At 32.9% G+C, this 18,808-nt stretch overlaps 2 protein-coding genes across 2 annotated transcripts in view; both read left to right on the top strand.

Annotated features, from left to right (window-relative positions):
- Positions 1–302: 302 nt before the first annotated feature.
- Positions 303–17,113, top strand: LOC132746109 (CDK5 regulatory subunit-associated protein 2-like). The gene is made up of 13 exons (XM_060735178.1): positions 303–460; positions 1,089–1,135; positions 2,623–2,687; positions 3,990–4,094; positions 4,894–4,970; positions 5,535–5,637; positions 6,159–6,275; positions 7,352–7,383; positions 8,623–8,770; positions 10,321–10,392; positions 13,079–13,174; positions 13,885–14,025; positions 17,036–17,113. Exons 1-13 carry the CDS (start codon positions 429–431, stop codon positions 17,111–17,113), a joined length of 1,113 nt encoding a protein of 370 aa, XP_060591161.1. The 5' UTR covers positions 303–428.
- Positions 16,989–18,808, top strand: part of LOC132746118 (uncharacterized) — a 40,392-nt gene continuing 38,572 nt past the window's right edge. Inside the window, exon 1 of the mRNA XM_060735188.1 lies at positions 16,989–17,074. The gene's annotated coding sequence lies outside the window, so the exon portion shown is untranslated. The remainder of the gene's footprint in view (positions 17,075–18,808) is intronic.

The raw sequence follows: 18,808 nt of genomic DNA, 5'->3' as shown, positions 1-18,808 counted from the left end.
CTCAGTAGCTTGAAGGATGCAGTTGTGTTAATATCCTGAAATGTTGTTTTTACATGTATTTGTGAGAAAAAAATCAATTACTAACAAAGTACTGATTGAGTTGAAATTCATCGACAAGGAATAATTTAAATGTAATTTTTACAACATGGCTAATGGAATATATATTATATAGTTCTTGGTGTAAGTTAATGCTGTTCAGATTGCAATAATTTTAATTTTACATGGATTATATAGAAGAGTGGACTAAATGATAAATTAATGGGTGTTTTTCATTGAGCAACTTCTTCATATTAATATGTTATAATTGTGTGTGAATTATATAATAATTGTGTTTGAAAATCAGATCATTATTGTGAAACAAATGTGCTTACTGGATTAAAATTCTTTTAAATTGGAATTAAATTATTTATAATAACTTTTGTTACAAAATGAACAAAATGGCATGGAAAGCAAAACATGGGTAAGTTAAATGGTAATTTACACAAAGACTATCATTTAAAAGTTTGTAGATTTATGCCACTTGATGTTTAAATATGACATTGAAGGGATGTTTTGCCTCAGAAAGGAATATGTTTTTACTTCTTTAGAAAAGACAAACATTGTAAAGTTTTATAATGTCTAAATAATGGTTTTAGAACATGTTAGATTCTTGTTACTTGAAGAAAGAAGGTGGGCCATCCGTGGCCAAGTGTTTGAAGTCATTTGGCCCTCAATGATGTGGGTTCAAATCCCAACAGGGACTTTTCATGCGAGGTAGCTATCCCGGTGGTTCTACTCAAGTGCCCGTTTGTGACATTCAAAATCAGATATATATATATGAGTTGTTTCGCTTTTTCACCAACATTTCATTATTAATCGAAATGTGCTGCTTGGTGGACAGGACTGGTGGTGATTTTCTTTCCGTGCCCAGATAAAGTGTTGGCAGAGTAGAATATATCCCTCTGAATTTAAAATGGGAGAAACTAATTGACATTGTTTATATATACAAAGTCAAATGAAAGTGATGATAAAAGAAAACAACAACAACAACAGCACAACATCTTTTATAGACCTGTATAAAAAAATCTAACCTTCATTTTTTTTTTCAGCTCAAACCCAGATCTCCTGACAGAAGTTACGTATGGCGAAGTAGGAAGTAAGTGTTTTTTTTTTAATGTAGGTCAATTGTTTAATGGTAATCTATGCACGATACACTCTTAAATGTGCTTTCTGTGTTGATTATTAACATTTTGATTAACAGAATTCTTTGGTTCTTGTCATGCCTTAAATTCTTTATCAGGGAATTTTCATAACATATTTGGGCATAACATTAAGGCATCGAAAAATTTATTCAAATTCACAAGTCCTGCAGGAAATAGCTGCTAAATCCAATGTGCAGGCAACATTTTTCTACTTGTCCTGCATCAAGTTCTTGTACATGTAAATTCTACTCGGACAAGTGAAATTTTCGATCTCGGTAACATCTTTAAATCATGTTTCAAGTGCATAAAGCTGTGTTATCTGCTGCCTGTAGTTTACAAAATTATCGTTTAAATTTTGAAAAAGTACCTCAGGTATACATGTACAAGAAAAATGTTCGTAGATGTTTTTAGAGTGAATAGCAAATGCACAAAATCATTGCGAAAATGTTAAAAGTTAAAACCCTACTTAAAATATCAGCATAAAAGTTTTTTGGCAGAACATTTTCATTCTGTTATGTACACTTTTTATGTACGTGTTAAATAACCTTTTAACTTTACAGTAACTTTTTCAAGAATCAGCATTTACTGTAAAGGTATGGATTTGACACAATTTTACAGTTTACTTATTTCATTAGAGCTGATACCTGCAGGTCATTTTCCCCCTACTGGCAAGGTTTGAATCCCATCACGGACTTATAGAATATTGGTCGTGAGGAAGTTGTGCATTCCTCCACAGATGAGGTTGGGAGTCATCTCATAAGACTCTAACAGTGATGGTGTAGCTTAAAACTGACCAAAAATAGATATGATTTATATTGGAAGTTTGTTTGTTCAGCAGACAAGAATGCTTATTTTGATTTATGAAATAATAATATTATCCCAAGCTGTGATTTTATTGCTAATTAAAATCACTGTTATGGAGTTTGGATGCGATGAATTATTATCACAAAGGTGTAGTCCAAGTTATATAATGATGTGCATCCAGCAACTGTGAATGAGTGATTTTATCAAGCGATAAAATCACAGATTTGGATATATTATTTCGATTCTTACAAGACATCAAGAAATAAATGCTGCTGTACCTGATATTATACTAAATTGCGCATACTTAGATTGCATTTCTAGTGGTTACGTCACATGTAAATTGATAATGTCACAAAATTAATATTATCTAAATATAGGACGTCAACAGTGATTTTATTGCATAATAACACAGAAAAAAGGGAAAAAATTTGGGCCATGTTAGAATTACAATAAATTACTGTACCTGACTTTTGGAAATTTTAGATTGAAAATATTTTCACCAACGATGCTTTCTTTCCTGTTATCAATAACTCACTAAAAAAACTAAGATACCAATCTTACTAGAGCATTTTAATTTCTTGTGTCACTTTTGTCTGAATTTGTAAATTAATAGTTATTTTTATGTTTGATTTTGCAGTAATGGAGAAAAGTACGGGTAGAATGTCGCCAGTACGAGGGCGGACCATGAGGGAATATGAACAGGTAAGTTACGAGGGCCGATATTTAACGTTTCTATCTTGTGTCTGTTTAACGTATAGGCGCCAGTACGAGGGCGGACCATGAGGGAATATGAACAGGTAAGTTACGAGGGCCGATATTTAACGTTTCTATCTTGTGTCTGTTTAACGTATAGGGCATTGTTATCATATGTTGAAAGCTTAAATAAGAAAAATATGCTTACTGTTAACCCATTTTATTGTTTTAGCAAGTTTGTTTGTCCAAAGTTTACTGTATTAGATTTCTTTTGACGACTGTGTAATCACTTTGATGTAGAAATCCCTTTAATTAGTTATTGAAAGGTCAAAGTTCATTGCTAGACAAATGTTATTTACAAATCTTGATGAATAAAGGTTAATGAATCGATAAGGGTTGCAGGGGCTAGGCTGGTCTAGCGATTAAGGTTCTGCCTCTTAACCCATTGATAGCAAGTCTAAGCACTGCCAGGGTCACAAACATGTTTCCTAGTATGTCGCCACCACTGGTTAGTTCCAGGAAGCTGACTGGCGAGCGTTTCAAATAAACTAGAATTTTTTTTATCACAATCATGCACCATGTATAATAAAATGTGTTTAAGCTAAACTTATTAACAGACACTGGCAGGTATTAAAATTCAGGAATCACTATTTACACAATTAAAAATGGACAATTTATGTCTGGGTGTACTTGTTGATTTAACACTGAAAGCATTGGTATGTAAGTACAGTTCAGAAAGGTCATTAGGTCATGTGATAATGAATAAAGGTCGGGGATTAACAAAGTAGGTCGGGAAGTTAGCGACTAGCTGTTATAATTAACCTGCGCTTTGCCAGACAGCCTGACCACAGGTTCTTTGAAGTTTTTTATTGACATATACAGGGTGGTGTAAAAATATGTGACAGTATACATTTTTCAATGCATATTTAATTGGCTTAGTTAAAAGCAATTAATTTTCTGTCTATGACTTTTGGTCTAGTTTAAATACATTAAAAATGTAACTATGTCATTAAGGACAGCTTATAACCCTTTGTTTATTTTTAAACCAAATTACATCATTTAAGCACCAAGTGATATGAACATTAACAAAAAAATGAAAATTTGAAAATTATGATAAAAATGAAGAAAAGATATGAATGCTTGGTTGTCATAAAAAATTTCTGAGTCTGTCCATTTTGAATATGAGGCTGTCATTATTGGTTTTATCACATACAAAGAGTGTTTTGAGGCGACCAAAAATGCATTTGGGCCACTTCGGGAAAGGTTGACTTTATACTGATGATGTGATAATGTATGTTTTTATATTTCCAGCAAATGGGGGAGCTGAGAAAGGAGAACTTTGATCTAAAGTTAAGGATCTACTATATGGAGGAAAAAATAAACTCAAAATTTACATCGGAAGATATCATCAAACAAGTACGTGATTGTGCTATCATGACTGCTCTTTATTCCGTTATAATTTTGGTTGAAAATTTGCGTCTTTGTTTACTGATTTTTTACCATTTATTTTTAATATAATAAAAAAATTTTTAAATTATTTTAAGGCATAAATGAATAATTATTGTGATCTGCATGGGGCAGAAAACCAATATGTAAGATGATCCTGGTTTATATTCTACCATAACTTTTTTGATATTTTGTTTCAGAAATAGTATATCCCAAAGAGTCATTTTACTAAATGAAAGCACTATTTGGAGTTCAGATGCGAGAAATTATGCGCATCCTAACATGCTATTATTATGTTCAATAGAGAAAAATTTGTGTTGAGTTAGAATATTCTTTATGCAATTAAATGTAGAGCCCACTTATTCTAGTGTTCTAATGAGGAATCCATATAAAGAATGTTTTCTGGGGGAAAAAAATCTTCTTCTTTTTTTCTTGGTAAAGTGAAATTGCATGAATATCTGATTGTTGAAATGAGCGGTTTCACTTCTGGTAAAAATACTAATTTTTACCCCCTAAAACATTCTATGTTTGTGTTATTAACTAGTTTCTACACTTGATATGATAAAAAAATTTATGAAGTATTCTAAAAGTTATCCTGGACCATCTATATTGTAATGCCCCATGCAGATCATAAAAATGTCACATGGTATAGACATGTTGTTTTCTCAATGAGATTTAGTTTACAAAATTTAAACCTACGAGATTTAGTTGAACTTTCTTTTTATTCACTTGAAACCAATAGTCAAAAGCTACAAATTTTTTTTTTCAGAACATAGAATTAAAAGTAGAGATGGAGAGTTACAAGAAGAATATACACGAGAAACAAGCATTGCTAGATAAAGCCTCGTAAGTTGTTGTTATTTTATCTGCAGAACAATTTACTTGTTGAATACACAGCTCTGATACTGACTTGCCTATATATGCTATTAGTTTAAAGCTGCTTGCCTCCAGATGAGCCAAAAATATTTCATGATCTAACTATAGAAAAATGTACTTTAAAAGATTTTAATACTAGCATATAGATTGAAGTAATAATTTGTGTGGCAGCGTGGCCGAGTAATTAATGTGTCAGACTAGAAATCTAAGGATTGCTGACGGTGTGGGTTCAAACCCTGCTGGGACAAGCCGTTGTTTTCATGAGCAAGAAACTTTACATTTATTGCTTAGTACTGGTTGGTTCCAGGAACGGATTCAAGAGTATTTCAATAATCTTATAGATTCCAACATAAATAAATTGGTATAAACCAAGTAATAATTTACATGTTATGTGCAATTAATGACTGATTTTGCAATAATGAGTATTCATCACCATATTTCTACTGCTTAATATTCATGACTGTCATACTGTTAAAATTGATACTGAAGGCAACAAACCTAACTGAGAAGAAAATTTTATTGTATTATTTACAGAGAAACTATAGAAACATTAACATCAAAATACTCAGACCAGTTGGAGAGAGAGGTTAAAAATATCAAACAAGAGTGCGAGGATAAAATGGCCACAGCCAACCAGGTGAGCTCCTCTGTCTTAAGATTTTATAATTCCACTTAGGATATAGATGTCCTTGTCCATACATCCCTCTGTCACGCTCTCCCTCCATATAGTTTCTAATTACTACTATTTTTAGTTTTACTATTGTATCAGTAAGTACTTTGGTTAAGTTAGTTGATAGACTGCTTGAATTAGATGTAAGACATCTCCAATTAATGATAAGGGGCAGCGTGGCCGAGTGTTCAACATGTTGGACTAGTAATCTAACGATTGCTGGCTATGGTTTCAAACCCATCAAGGGCAAGCCCTCGTTGTCGTGAGCAAGAAACTTTACACTTATTGCTTAGTACTGGTTGTTTCCAGGAACAGATTCAAAAGTGTTTCAATTAGCTTATAGCTTTCAACACAACCAAACTAAAATAAATTTGTATAAACTAAATTAGTGATTGAATACCGTCTGTAAGATATAATGGTCCTCTGGTATATGACATATAAATCCCTGATAAAATTGTAACCTAGTTGTAATAAATATCTTGTTTCAGCATGTGGGTGAGATGGAGGAGCATTATATGACTTTATTAGATGATATGAAACATCTTGAAGAAGAGTGTAATGAAGTATTAAAACCAAAGTTAGAGCAAAAAGAAAAACAGTGCCAGGTAAAATATATTATGTGAGATAATGTTTTTCTTGAAAGGCCTGTTAAGCCTCAAAATTAGTAATGTTCTCATTTTTAAAATCTTCTGATTCTTTGATGTCCTATTACAATTTCCAAAGTGTAACTCATTGGTCAATAACGGGGTCATCTTTTTGCTTCTTTTGTGTTTTTGGCGATTACTATAGTTATAGGGATTTTGTATTTTGTATGGAAGTCAAAATATCACATTGTTTACATTTAACTACCTTTATTATGAATTATTTCACATTTTTAGCTATTTTCTTTAGGCAATAAGCATGTAACATGCTATTAAACATTTATTACAACACCAGTTTGCCCTCCGTGTCACAGGTAGCATTAACAGTATGGACACCCCACCCCAACTATAAGTTTGATAGTGAAAAAAAAATTAAAATTTTTTTTGGTGGTTTTGTATTTGGTATCTTATAGTAAGCCTTAGAGTGTTGAATTATTATTTTTCAGGGTTGTTACATGGGTACAGGGGCAGGGTGGGGTGGGGTGTCCAAACACTGATACTGCCACCTGTGCTCCATGCTGTCAGACCACAGTCTGCACTGTACGCTATTCAGTCAGTTGATATTTTCATGGGTACAAGTTTTGCACACATTTGCCTGAAGTTCAGGTTTATTATTCGGCTGAGATAAAAATAATTAAAAAATCTTATATTCATGGTTTTCAGACATTTTGAACTTGCACCCATGTACATGTGTTAAAAAAAAAATGACGAATGGTTTTGGACCAGATTGAATGATATACAAGTTCATATAAGATATTTAATGGGGTAAAAGTTGAGGGCTTTAGGCTTCTTATTATTATTTCAAGCTTTCACATCATTAAAATGTAGTACAATCTTCAATTATTGAATTATCCAAAAAAAAAAAAATGCTTAAGCAAGTTAAAACATTAATTTTGTAAGTACTTTATATATCATCAGCTTATTGCAGTAATGGGTTAACTCCAATTCTTTTATATCAGAAGTTAACCCTTTACAGCACTAAGGTGGTGGTATATGAAATTTTTCCGCTTGTTTAATCTTTATATATTTGATATTTATAGGAGCTTAGTGTAGACCTAGATGCTAAGGATAGGTATGTATATCATATTTTCCTATATAATCTTATATATAGTATCAGAAGTGTAGATATCAATATTTTTATGCCCCCACAAAGTGGGAGCATATAGCGTTGCACTTGTCCGTCAGTCCGTCCGTCCCGAAATCTTGTGAACGCAACTCCTCTTAAACCGGATGGCAGATTTTGCTTAAACTTTTAGGGATGAATAACCTTAATGTGTAGATGGTAGTAAAGGAAGGAATTTTTGCTGCGACTAAATTTAATAGAATTATGGCCCTTTGTTGATTTTTTTCACTATATACTATGTAGAAATTTTGTGAACGCAACTCCTCTTAAACTGGCTGGCAGATTTTGCTTAAACTTTCAGGGATGAACAACCTTAATGTGTAGATGGTAGTAAAGGAAGGAATTTTTGCTGCGACCAAATTTAATAGAATTATGGCCCTTTGTTGATTTTTTCACTATATACTATGTAGAAATTTTGTGAATACAACTCCTCTTAAACCGGATGGCAGATTTTAATAAAAAGTTCCACATAAAAATCTTACATACAGATATGCATGCTCTTGTTTACGAGCACATCTGCACAGTGGGGGCATCAGTGTCCTTTGGACACAATTCTAGTTTTATTCTATGTAGAAAAAGAATTTGTACATGGTACCTGCCATTATTAGGGGTGAGTGGTGGCCTAGTGGTTAAGGTGTCTGCCTCTTAATCCAGGGATCATGGGTTCCAGCCCTACTCTGGTCGGGACCATAATATGATCTGCACCATGACAAAACCAACATTGTGCCTTTACGACCAGCATGGATCCAGACCAGTCTGCGCATCTGCACAGTCTGATCAGGATCCATGATGTTTGCTATCAGTTTCTCCACTTGAAAGTGAACAGCATGGATCTTGATCAGACTGCGCGGATGCACAGGCAGGTCTGGATCCATGCTGGTCACAAATGCACTATGCCAGGTTTGTCATGGCGAGTCTCATATTTCTTCATATAGCTATTTCTTTCCTGTTTTAAATTATAGGAAGACCTCAGTTGCACATATGAACACTATTCGAGTCACAAAAACAGGCATTTTATGTAGAACCATTGTCCCTTCAACAAACTATCTTGATAGTTTACAAACACAAAGAATTTATTGTCTCTTAGGGATTCTAACCTCTATTGGTGAGGGGCTAGTGATTTGAAAACAGTGATGTAATCCCCCTAGCTGTGAAGGTTCCCAATAAAAATTAATATTTTATTTGCAGGGAGGTAAGCAATCTCAAACAGCAGGTTAAAAGTCTTGAGACTGAAATAGTGAGGTTACGAGATCACGTGCAACATCGTGACGAGGAGCAGAAAGAAGAAATGGAGTATCTACAAACTAAACTTGGCCGTAAAGATAGGGACTTACAGGTAATTTACTCAGAGAAGGAACTTCTTAAGAGGGAAATTTGGCGATGATGTGTTTATAGAACTTGTCTGAATTTTTTGCTGTCTAGATACTGGTACACTATGAAATCTTCATTTACAATTTACTTTGTGCATGGTTGACTTACTTCATGTATTTGTAAAGATTAACAGTAACAAGTTTATAGTAAATGAAAAGATTTCTACCCTTAGTTCACTATAGTGGTCTTATTCTCAAATTTGGCCATGTAGGCTTGAACACATTGAAAATTGGCATCAGTACTGCTTCATATTGAAAATGTAAATCATTTAAACACACATGAAAGTAATGTTAGTTTGCTAACCTTTTCTCGGTTTAATTTTTAGCTTCACTTTTGCAAGAATAGAATGAGCTATTGTACTCTCCCCTGTGTCAGCGTCACACTTAGCTTATGTTTTAGTGTGCAAGTTAGCATCTCCAAAACTACTGAGGGGAATGCTACTTCACATACTTGTAACTTATTTCAGAGCATAATAGGAGGTCACTCTCCAAACACCTTATCTAGAACATGGATTTTAACTGAATTATGGCCCCTTTTTGATCTCAGAAAAGGATACATTATTCAGGCTCTTGTTTTACTACCGAGCACAGAGTGTAGTCAAGCACACTGTCCTACCCACAGCTCTTGTTAAAAAAGTTGCAAAACAGCTTAAGGCACATGTTTCATATTTGATAGATATTCTCAGTTTAACTAAAAGTTTGTATTTATTGATTTCTAAGGAGAACAGAATCTCTAAAAAATTCAATTAAAAGCAATTTAAGTTAGGAATCATTATCCTTATCATTAAAGGGACTCCACTGAGGTTATTTGACATGATGGGACTGAAAATATTTTTTCCAGATAATTGTACCATTTGATGTAGGTTTAGACCACTAATCTTTGTGCAAAATTTCAGATCATTTGCGCACACCGTTTTTCCAGAATAATTATTCAAATTGTAAAAAACTGACCCAAACTGAAAAGCGTTTAAACGCTTTTCACTCAAATTAGGCTAAGAGAAGCATAAAAATACGATTTTCAATTTATTTCAAAGTATATTTCTTAACTATCTTTGCATATATTACTGTTTAAAGTGCCCCAGCTCATTTATGAAAGAAATTCAAATGTTATGTTTTTAAACCTCAGTGGAGTCGCTTTAATTAAACTCACTATTGAGCGGTGCTAAAGAATGGTGTCAGATCATCTCTAACGCTTGTGCCGATATTAAATCATCTAAGGTCACATGTGACATATATTCATTAGTAAAGCTTAAATGCTGCCATGTGAATTTAAGTGCATCATTGTGTCTTTAAACTTATGCCTCCCTCTTCTTTCCTCAATCTAAATAAGTTAAAAGTTATATTATGATGTTCATTTAATCAACCGGCTATGGGCACATCAAAAATGAATGATTATTATGATTTAAATGCATTCAAGTGTTTTTAAGCATGTGCATTTTTGATGTATTTATTGTATGTATTTTATTGTAAATGTTGTATGTAACATTTTGCATTTTTTTCCTCAAATCGCATGCAGCGTCTATCGTTCATGATTAAAGAGCGAACAAGTGTCGAGGGCGTGGAGGCCCTCGAACGAGAACGTTTCAAGGTTTGTGCATCCGAGGACTAATTAGTGGTGGCGGTAAATTATTGGGTGATGGGATACATAGTGCTGAATTGTAATTTTTGATAGATTTTGGAAAATACATGCTCACTAACATGTTATGATGTGCTTCTTTAGAACAGGATTTGCTTAACTAACTCTGTAAATATTCTTCCTGCTTTTGAACACAATTTCTGTAACCCTAATTAAGTCCTTGCCTAAGAACACATATTTGCGTTTCTAACACACTCAGTATAACAACTTTCGTACCATATCACATGATTAGGTCTTGGTCTGCTTGATTATATAAATACGGAGATTTTATCCTGCTACTGTCTATTTCATCAGCTGGATAAAGCCCTGCCGGATAAACTTATCTATCTCCAGTCATTACCTCATATGATGACGTCACATGGTTAGCAGCAAAACAAAACTACATACCGGGAAAAGGAGAAATTAAACCATTCAATTAATTTAAAAGCATGATTAAAAGCAGGATAAATCAAATACATGGTTGATGTCGGGATGGAGAAGATACACTTTCTTGCTCACCTGATAAACCTTCTACATCCCAACATCGACTATGTATTCTCTATTTATTTCCAGTGTCTATTCTAGGATTAAAAAAACTACAAAAGTGAGAATTTATTACACTTGTTGATCTTTTTCTGTCTTTCTCTATATATAATTTCCCCTGTTCCTTTGAAAAAAATAGAGGGGAATTCTCAAAAATATGAGTATATCCCCCAATCCCCCCTCCTAGAATAGACACTGTTATCTCCCTTTATCTGTAGAACTGGCTGGTCAGGTGGGAGTCTACTATTACTGGGTGGGGTAGTGAATGTGTGTAAATAATGTGATGCTTCAGTGAAGGGGGCTCTTGACAAAAGTAAGTTTTGGTGGTGGGCCCTCTGCTTCAAGTAGACTGTATTACCTTCATATACCTGAAAGAGGATTCTTGACAAAGTGGTTAAAGTCGCTTACCAGTCGCTTAAATTGCTTGCCAGTCATATTTGTGAGTTGAAATTCCATCAAAGGGCTTTAGAGTGTTCCATGTATTGAAGCTATCCAGCTAGCCAGCTTACAGAGAATTGGTGGCTATATTTGTGTGCCCCCAATGCCTGAAATAGTGCTACCATTAAAACTATAAAGTAGCTGAATAGCCTTAACAGTGGCAGAGTGGTTGAGGCTGAGGACTTCATATCATTTGCCTCTCACCACTGTGGGTTCCAGTCACATGAGCATCTTCGGATTTTAGTTGTGAGAAAGGTATCCAGCTTGATTAAGGATTGTCAGTGGTTCTACTTGGGTGCCCATTTGTGCCTGAAATAATGTACAGAGGGGCACCTGAGGTCTTCTTCCACAAGTAAAGCTGGAAAGTTGCTATGTGACCTATACTGTGTTGGTACAATGTAAAACCTGACCAAAAAGAAAAAAAAAGAAGTCAACATCATTATTTAAAAAAAAATATTTTGAATGGTAGCTATTGAGTGGTATTTATTTTATTCATTCTCCCATTCTTTTCTTGTGCTTTTTAGCTTTGTGCAACTAGAATTAGCTGGTAATGGGTGCTATTTGTTATAGTAGTTAGAAATTTAACCCTGATTTTGCTGGTGGCAATTTATTTATCAATACAACTAGTGTTTCCAAGTATCAGCCGGCACATCTTTGATAAGGCAGCATACTATCTGATTATGGTCTTAACTGTTTGCTATTTAGTTGGTATATATTTTGAAATCTTCCCTAAAAATGATGAATGGTTTTATCTAGATTGAAAGATGGACAAGTTCATTTAAGATATTAAGAAGGGTTAGGGTTAATTGACTACATTAAAATAGTAGATAAAAACAGAATTTATTTGCAGATTAGTTAACGACTAATAACTATACCACATTAATATATTATGGTGCCAATTGTTTTGCATTGCTTGTAACTTCACTTTGTATTTTTATAAGAGTAACCTTCTAACAATTTTATATTTGAGTTTAAAAGTTGTATGAAAGCAAGACTTCTCTATTAAATATGTTTGTTGTCAATCTGGGCAGAACTTGTATTTTTGAATTACTTAGATATTCATAAAATTACAGGGATTTTTCTATGTTTATGCCCCTCAAAAATTTCTTTTTCAGTTATCTTTTCTTAATATTTTTCAAAAGATGTCATTAGACAAACATTTATCAGATATTTCTGTTTTAATTTCTTGAATAAAAAATAGATATAAAATACTTAATGTCAGCTTAGAATAAAGTTCTGTTTCTTGTCATCCACACCTTTGTTGGGGAGGGGGAGGGGTATAGTTTGCTAGGAATTTATTTTTCATATATATGATGTTATGAAGGAAAGATTATAAAAAAAGCGGAAAGTGAAAACTATATTAAGAGCCAGCATTTAAAATTCAAAACAGAAAATAATGTTTAGTTGGCCTTATTTTACAACACTTTTTTTTAAAAGTTGATAAGTGTTGAAGGAGCCTTTCCCTTAAAATTTGGGGAAAGTAACAGTACATGTACTTTTGTTTAAGGGGAAGAAAAAAATTGTAATTGAATTTTAAGGGAAAACTGCATGAATTAAAAAAAAAATTCTGACAGGAAGCATACCTTTAATGGCTCCACTAAAGAATGAAAAAGAGCCCTGTTGTATGGAATCTAAAATAAAATTTATCAATTTGGGTACTATATTTATTTTCTTGTAGGATGAAGTTGATGATACAAAGAGAGGTATGGAGAAGTTACAGAAAAACCTGGAGAAGAAGATACAAGAACTGGACAAGAAAAATGATATGATTGCTGTAAGTGGTTTATATACTAATACAGTCAAACCTGTCTGTTTATAGTGATTTATTTACTTGTCAATACAGAGATATTATAAATTATATTTTTTATTTTTTTAATAAAAATCATGGTTGCCATAACAGTGGAATTGGTGTGCAGATTTTTTACACTTTTGTAGGAAGGTTTTATAATTTAATTAGGAATTTATATATATGACTTTGGGAGAGGAACTGGGTCGAATTTCAGCAAATTTTTTTATAAAAAATACATTGTGAAATGATGGGCCTGGAAGTATGTCATCTCTCCTCTTAAATATTTGAATAAATTGCTGACTGTACAAAATTTGCAATCTGTCTCATTGTTTAGATGTGTGAATGTGATTTTCTTTATTTGAAAATTTGATGTTTAAAGTTAAGGCCATTTAGGGGGGGGCATGGTATTATTTTTATACTATATTGCCATTAGAATGATGCAAAATTCCCCTACCTGTGAGCGCCTGGCCCCAGTATCCTATCAGGTAATTAAGGAGGGGCCTGACCTCAGGGGTTGATGATTAATGTTGTTTTGGGGTCATTACCATGACAACACCAGCACTGGGTAGTTCCAGGAAATAAGAGTATAGAGTAGTTCTTAAGTTTTAAGCATAATTAAAAAATGAACATAAATAATATGCTTAAAAAAAATATATATTGTATATTTTATTATTTTGTATAACCTAATTTTACAGAAATTGGAGGATTTATTGAGGTCAAAGGAGAAATCGCTGCAGAACATACAGAAACAATTTGATGAACAGACAGTAAAATATAAACGTAGTAAGGAAATCATTGCAGAATTCAGCAAAGGTTCCCATGTTAAAGATGCTGAGGTAAATCTATTATGACTTTAAATTGATTTTTGATATGTTTTTAAGAGCAATCATAGGAAAGAAGTTATATGTTATAAATTTTCAACATTTAGTTTGAACTGTCAGTTTTGATATTTAAGAGAAAAAAAAAGACAGAATATAAATAAAGATTTTTTTATAAGTTCATTTCTAATTTTGTTGAATTTTCCACATGCATTATTGTTTTTCCAAAAGTTGATGATTTTGGGGAAAACCCAGCTTTTAAAGTTTCAGTTTAAAGGGGTTTTAAAAAGGGAAAAAATTTACAGAAATTGAAAGAAAAAATGGGGCCCTTAAAGGTTAAAATGGGGGCCCAAATTTTGGTTGACAAAATAAAAACCAATTTTTTGCTTTGCAAATTTATTAATGTGTTGTGGGAGTTACCCCCTTTAAAAATTAAAGCTTGCCCTGGGAAGTGTAATTAAGGTAGAAAAAAAAATTAAGGGCATTCATGTAAATGAACAAGTTTTTTTTTTTATTTATTTTAAAAAAAATGTTGTTTTTTTGTGAAAGCAAAATTTGGGTTAAAAAAAAATTTATAAAATTGGGGTTTAAATTTTTGAAAAAAAAGAAAAAAAAAATGTTAAAAAATCATTTTGCAGCATTTTTGGGAATATGAAGAAATCTTTTAGGTACCTTGCCCCCTGTTGGAAATCCCAGTTATTTCGAAATAAGTAAAATTATTTTTTCATGAAAATCCCACTTTTTAAAAAAGGGGAAGTTTGATCAGAAATTATGCTTTTTTCATTTTTTTAACTTTGATTGAAACTTGTAATTTTTTTAAAATTTAATCAAAAACCCCAAAAATTTTCATTGGCCCCAATTTAAAATAAATCTTAAAACGGGCCAGTCGGGGTTTTCCAATTTTAACTAAAAAAATTTTTAATATAAATGTATAATTTTATATTTTAATAAAATTATTTTTAGCCCCCCTCCCGGTTTTACCGGGGGGGAAATTAGGTTTCCCCTCTGTCCGTCCGTCTGTCCTGTCAGTCCGTCAGTCAGTCCGTCCGTCCACAAAACTGGATCCCGCGATAACTTGAAAAGTACTGAAAATATTTTTTATGAAACTTGGGTATATGAATAGATGGCAGTATGGAGATTATGCACGTTTTTTTCTTTTCTTCCTATGTTTGAAAATTCTGGTTGCTATGGCAACAAATAGGCTAAAAATATGGCAAATTTTACACATAAACTGGATCAGTGATAACGCAAAAAGTACTGGAAATATTTTTATGAAACTTGACATATGGGTAGATGGTAGTCTTGGAATTATGCACGTCTTTTTTTTTCTTCCTATGTTGAAAATTCTGGTTGCTATGGCAACAAATAGGCTGAAAATATGGCAAATTTTACACATAAACTGGATCCAGTGATAAAGCAAAAAGTACTGGAAATATTTTTATGAAACTTGATATATGGATAGATAGCAGTGTTGAGATTATGCAAGTCTTTTTTTTTCTTCCTATGTTGAAAATTCTGGTTGCTATGGCAACACATAGACTGAAAATATGGCAAATTTTACACATACACTGAATCCAGTGATAACTCAAAAAGTACTGGAAATATTTTTATGAAACTTGACATATGGGTAGATAGCAGTGTTGAGATTATGCATGTTTTATCTGTTCTTCCTATTTTGAAAAAAATATCAGTTGCCTTGGCAACAAATAGGCTGAAAACATGGCAAATATAACAATTTTGTGATTAGTCAAAAAGAGCTGAAAATTTTTATGAAATTGATCTTTAATTCAAGAGTTATCTCCTCTTTAAGAGTTTTGCTTTTAAAATGTTATATTTTGGTAACAGGGATGTTTCAAATATTAACTTTAGAGTGTCCTTCAGTCTGTCTGTCTGTCTGTTCATAAAAACTGTTTCCTGTGATCACTTTTTAAGAACTTTTCCAACAAGTTTACTTAAAATAGAGAAAAATTGAAACATAAGTGAATGGCCAATGGCCCTTCAGAATGTTGATGGTGTTCTAACCGGTAGGGGACTTATGGATTGCTTGCAATACTATGATAATTGCTTGTTTTTTTTGTGTTTGTTGAGAGCATGTTAAGAGCATATGAAAAACTGAGATATTTTTGCATGTTTTATTTAGAGGAGCTTCTCCCCAGGCCGAATTCAGCTAAGTTTTAAAGAGGTTTGAAATATGTATTGTATTACAATAAAGTTGTGATATTACATAATGTTTCAGTTATTATTGTGTTCTGTTTCTATGGCTGGTTATTTCTGTTGTGATCCGTATCGGATCCGTATCGGTAGTCTTTGAATCATCTTACAATGGTAAATGCCTCCTTGAATTTTTTTTGTCTAGGATATTTTCAGAATATATATGCCGTCCCTCTCACTTTTCTCATAACACATACAGTTCTTGATTGATATTTTTGATGTTTGGTAATCCATGCGAGGCTGATTCGATCCTCAGACTAAGCAAAAAAATTCCTCAATGACAATAAATCTCGGACATTGAGTATAACAGTCAGTTGTCCCTCATGGCTGATTCAGTAAATCATGTGGCGTTAATAAACGGCCACTTGAGGTGAATTTGGTAACTACAGGTTAGCTTTCCTGGAAAACCAGTCAGGTGGGGGGGGGACTGCTGATATATGACTGAAAATAAGTTAAAAACTGACATAAAAACCAAACAAAAAGAACATAAGATATTTGTTTGTACTTTTCATTGGCATAAACTCTTGGGAAGAGGTTAAACATGACTTTGGCCAAGCCCACTATTGGCTTAAGTAATAGATAATGGGCCATCTGATGTTTGTCTTGGCAAGTTAAAATAACGGAAGTTGACCTTAACTGTGCTTAAATGAAAAAAAAAACAACAACAAAAACAATGGTATATCTAAAAAAGTTTTTTTTTTTACAATAACAGAAATAACCAGCTGATGCATTGTGATTTTGTTTTCTGTTGTTTGAAATGTTTGCATGTATTTGATGTGTTGTTTGAAAATTTGTTGTTTTGTTTTTACCCAATCAGGATGCTGAGAAGATTCGTGATTTAGAAGAGCAACTAGAGGTAATCTTCTTGTATATTTTCCTTACTGTACATAGATAGGATAATTTCCATGTTAACAGTCCCTGAATATTACCTCACTGTTCACAGATTGGATTTTTTTTCTATTTCAATGGTCCAGAGTTATTACCTCACTGTACAAAGATTGGAATTTTTTTTCACTTTTCCTGATATTTTCCTTATCCAAAAAGAAAAGCATGATCAAGACCATCTGGTTTTTAAACACTTTTGAGTTGGAAAAATATAGGGGATGCTAAGGTGGATTGTAATCCTAAAAGTTACGTCTACCTTCAAGTTATGAATAGATGGAAACAATGTAAAATCCATATTTAAGCAAGCAATTCATTGTATTCCTCAAAACATTAAACATTTTCAGTTTGTAACTGCTATACTGGTGTGTATTCTTAGAATTTTACCTTTACTGTCCTTCTGAAAACAGGTGAACCTTTTGCGAAAGACCCCCTTTAACTAAACACCACATATGTAGAAAAACCTGTCTAATGGCCATTGTTCTATTTTGGCTTTCAAATAATTGCAGCAAAACAACCTGCTTATATGACCACCTGTCATCAAAGACCACTGTTATTATTTTGGCATTTGAACAACAATGATTAAATAAAATTAAACTTGTTTTTTATTGACCACCTGTCAACTAGAGCCATATTTTCCAAGACTTGTACATGCTCAAAGGTTTAACTGTACATACAGTGGCATGTTGTATTATAAAGTTTTTGTGTTATAAAATTATATTGGCTTTCATTGACAATAAGTACGGAAGAGAAGTTTAAAGTGTTGGATGAAGCCATATACAGTATAATACCGCAGTTTGTATGTCAACACTTCAGTTTATTATATTTGTTTGTATTTATAGTAATAAAGAAGCTGATAAAAAATCTACAGTTTTAATAGCACATGATTCCATACTTGAATCTTGATCATTTTGAGTTGTGTATAATGTGGACTTGCCCTGCTTTGAATTAGGGGTTGTCCATTGTTTATTCAAGGGATTTCAGTATCAAAATATTAAAATAAGGATTTGGAGACTTTGGGTGTTGGGTAGGGGTATGTCAGGGGTGCAAATACGGAATCTGGGCAGATTGCATTACGATTTAGGTGTCTGGAACCAGTATATTGGGTCAGCTTGCCCATCATTGCAGTCTGATTTAAATGATAACTTTTTGGTATGTTACATTACATTATAATAATATGAAATTAGGTGCTACCTATGGCGCGAAAAGGTATTATGATTTATGATTTAAGCATAAGATGTTTAGTGTACATGTTAACGGTATAAACCAAATCTATCATGATATTCGTTAATAAGTAAATGCAGGTATTTTGCACCGTAAACAGAAACTTAAGTTGGTGGTGTTCAACCTATCATCGGAAAAGGGACCACTGCGCATGCGTCTGCGTTTGGAAAATCCCGTCCGCCATTTTCTGTTAATCTCTAATCACATGACATGTGTTGTTTACGTTATTTTAATGTGCTAATTTATCAAAAAGGTTTTTACATTTATCATCGTTACTATAGTTCTTTTGAATGAAATGAATGTTTTATTTTCTGATTTTGTACATCATTCTTTCACCGGAAGTGTTATTAAGCATGCGTCTGCTAGCAATAGTCTGAATTATGTAGACGCTCATTAAAAGCGCTGTGATATATATATTTAGCTCAAAAGGATTTCAAAATGGCGGCGCCCAGTTAACTAGGGATTTTTTTACAGCTCATTAGGT

The sequence above is a fragment of the Ruditapes philippinarum genome, unplaced genomic scaffold, assembly GCF_026571515.1.
Source record: "Ruditapes philippinarum isolate M1 unplaced genomic scaffold, ASM2657151v2 ctg2914_1_1_1_1, whole genome shotgun sequence".
Lineage (NCBI taxonomy): Eukaryota > Metazoa > Mollusca > Bivalvia > Venerida > Veneridae > Ruditapes > Ruditapes philippinarum.
The sequence above is the reverse complement of the archived record's forward strand: the minus strand, read 5'-3'. Positions and strand labels throughout refer to the sequence as shown.

Coding starts and splice junctions, on each gene's coding strand:
- LOC132746109 (XM_060735178.1), top strand. CDS start 429: ATGAACAAAATGGCATGGAAAGCAAAACATGG. Junction 461..1,088: donor GCATGGAAAGCAAAACATGG/GTAAGTTAAATG, acceptor TTTTTTTTTCAG/CTCAAACCCAGATCTCCTGA. Junction 5,638..6,158: donor AAATGGCCACAGCCAACCAG/GTGAGCTCCTCT, acceptor ATCTTGTTTCAG/CATGTGGGTGAGATGGAGGA.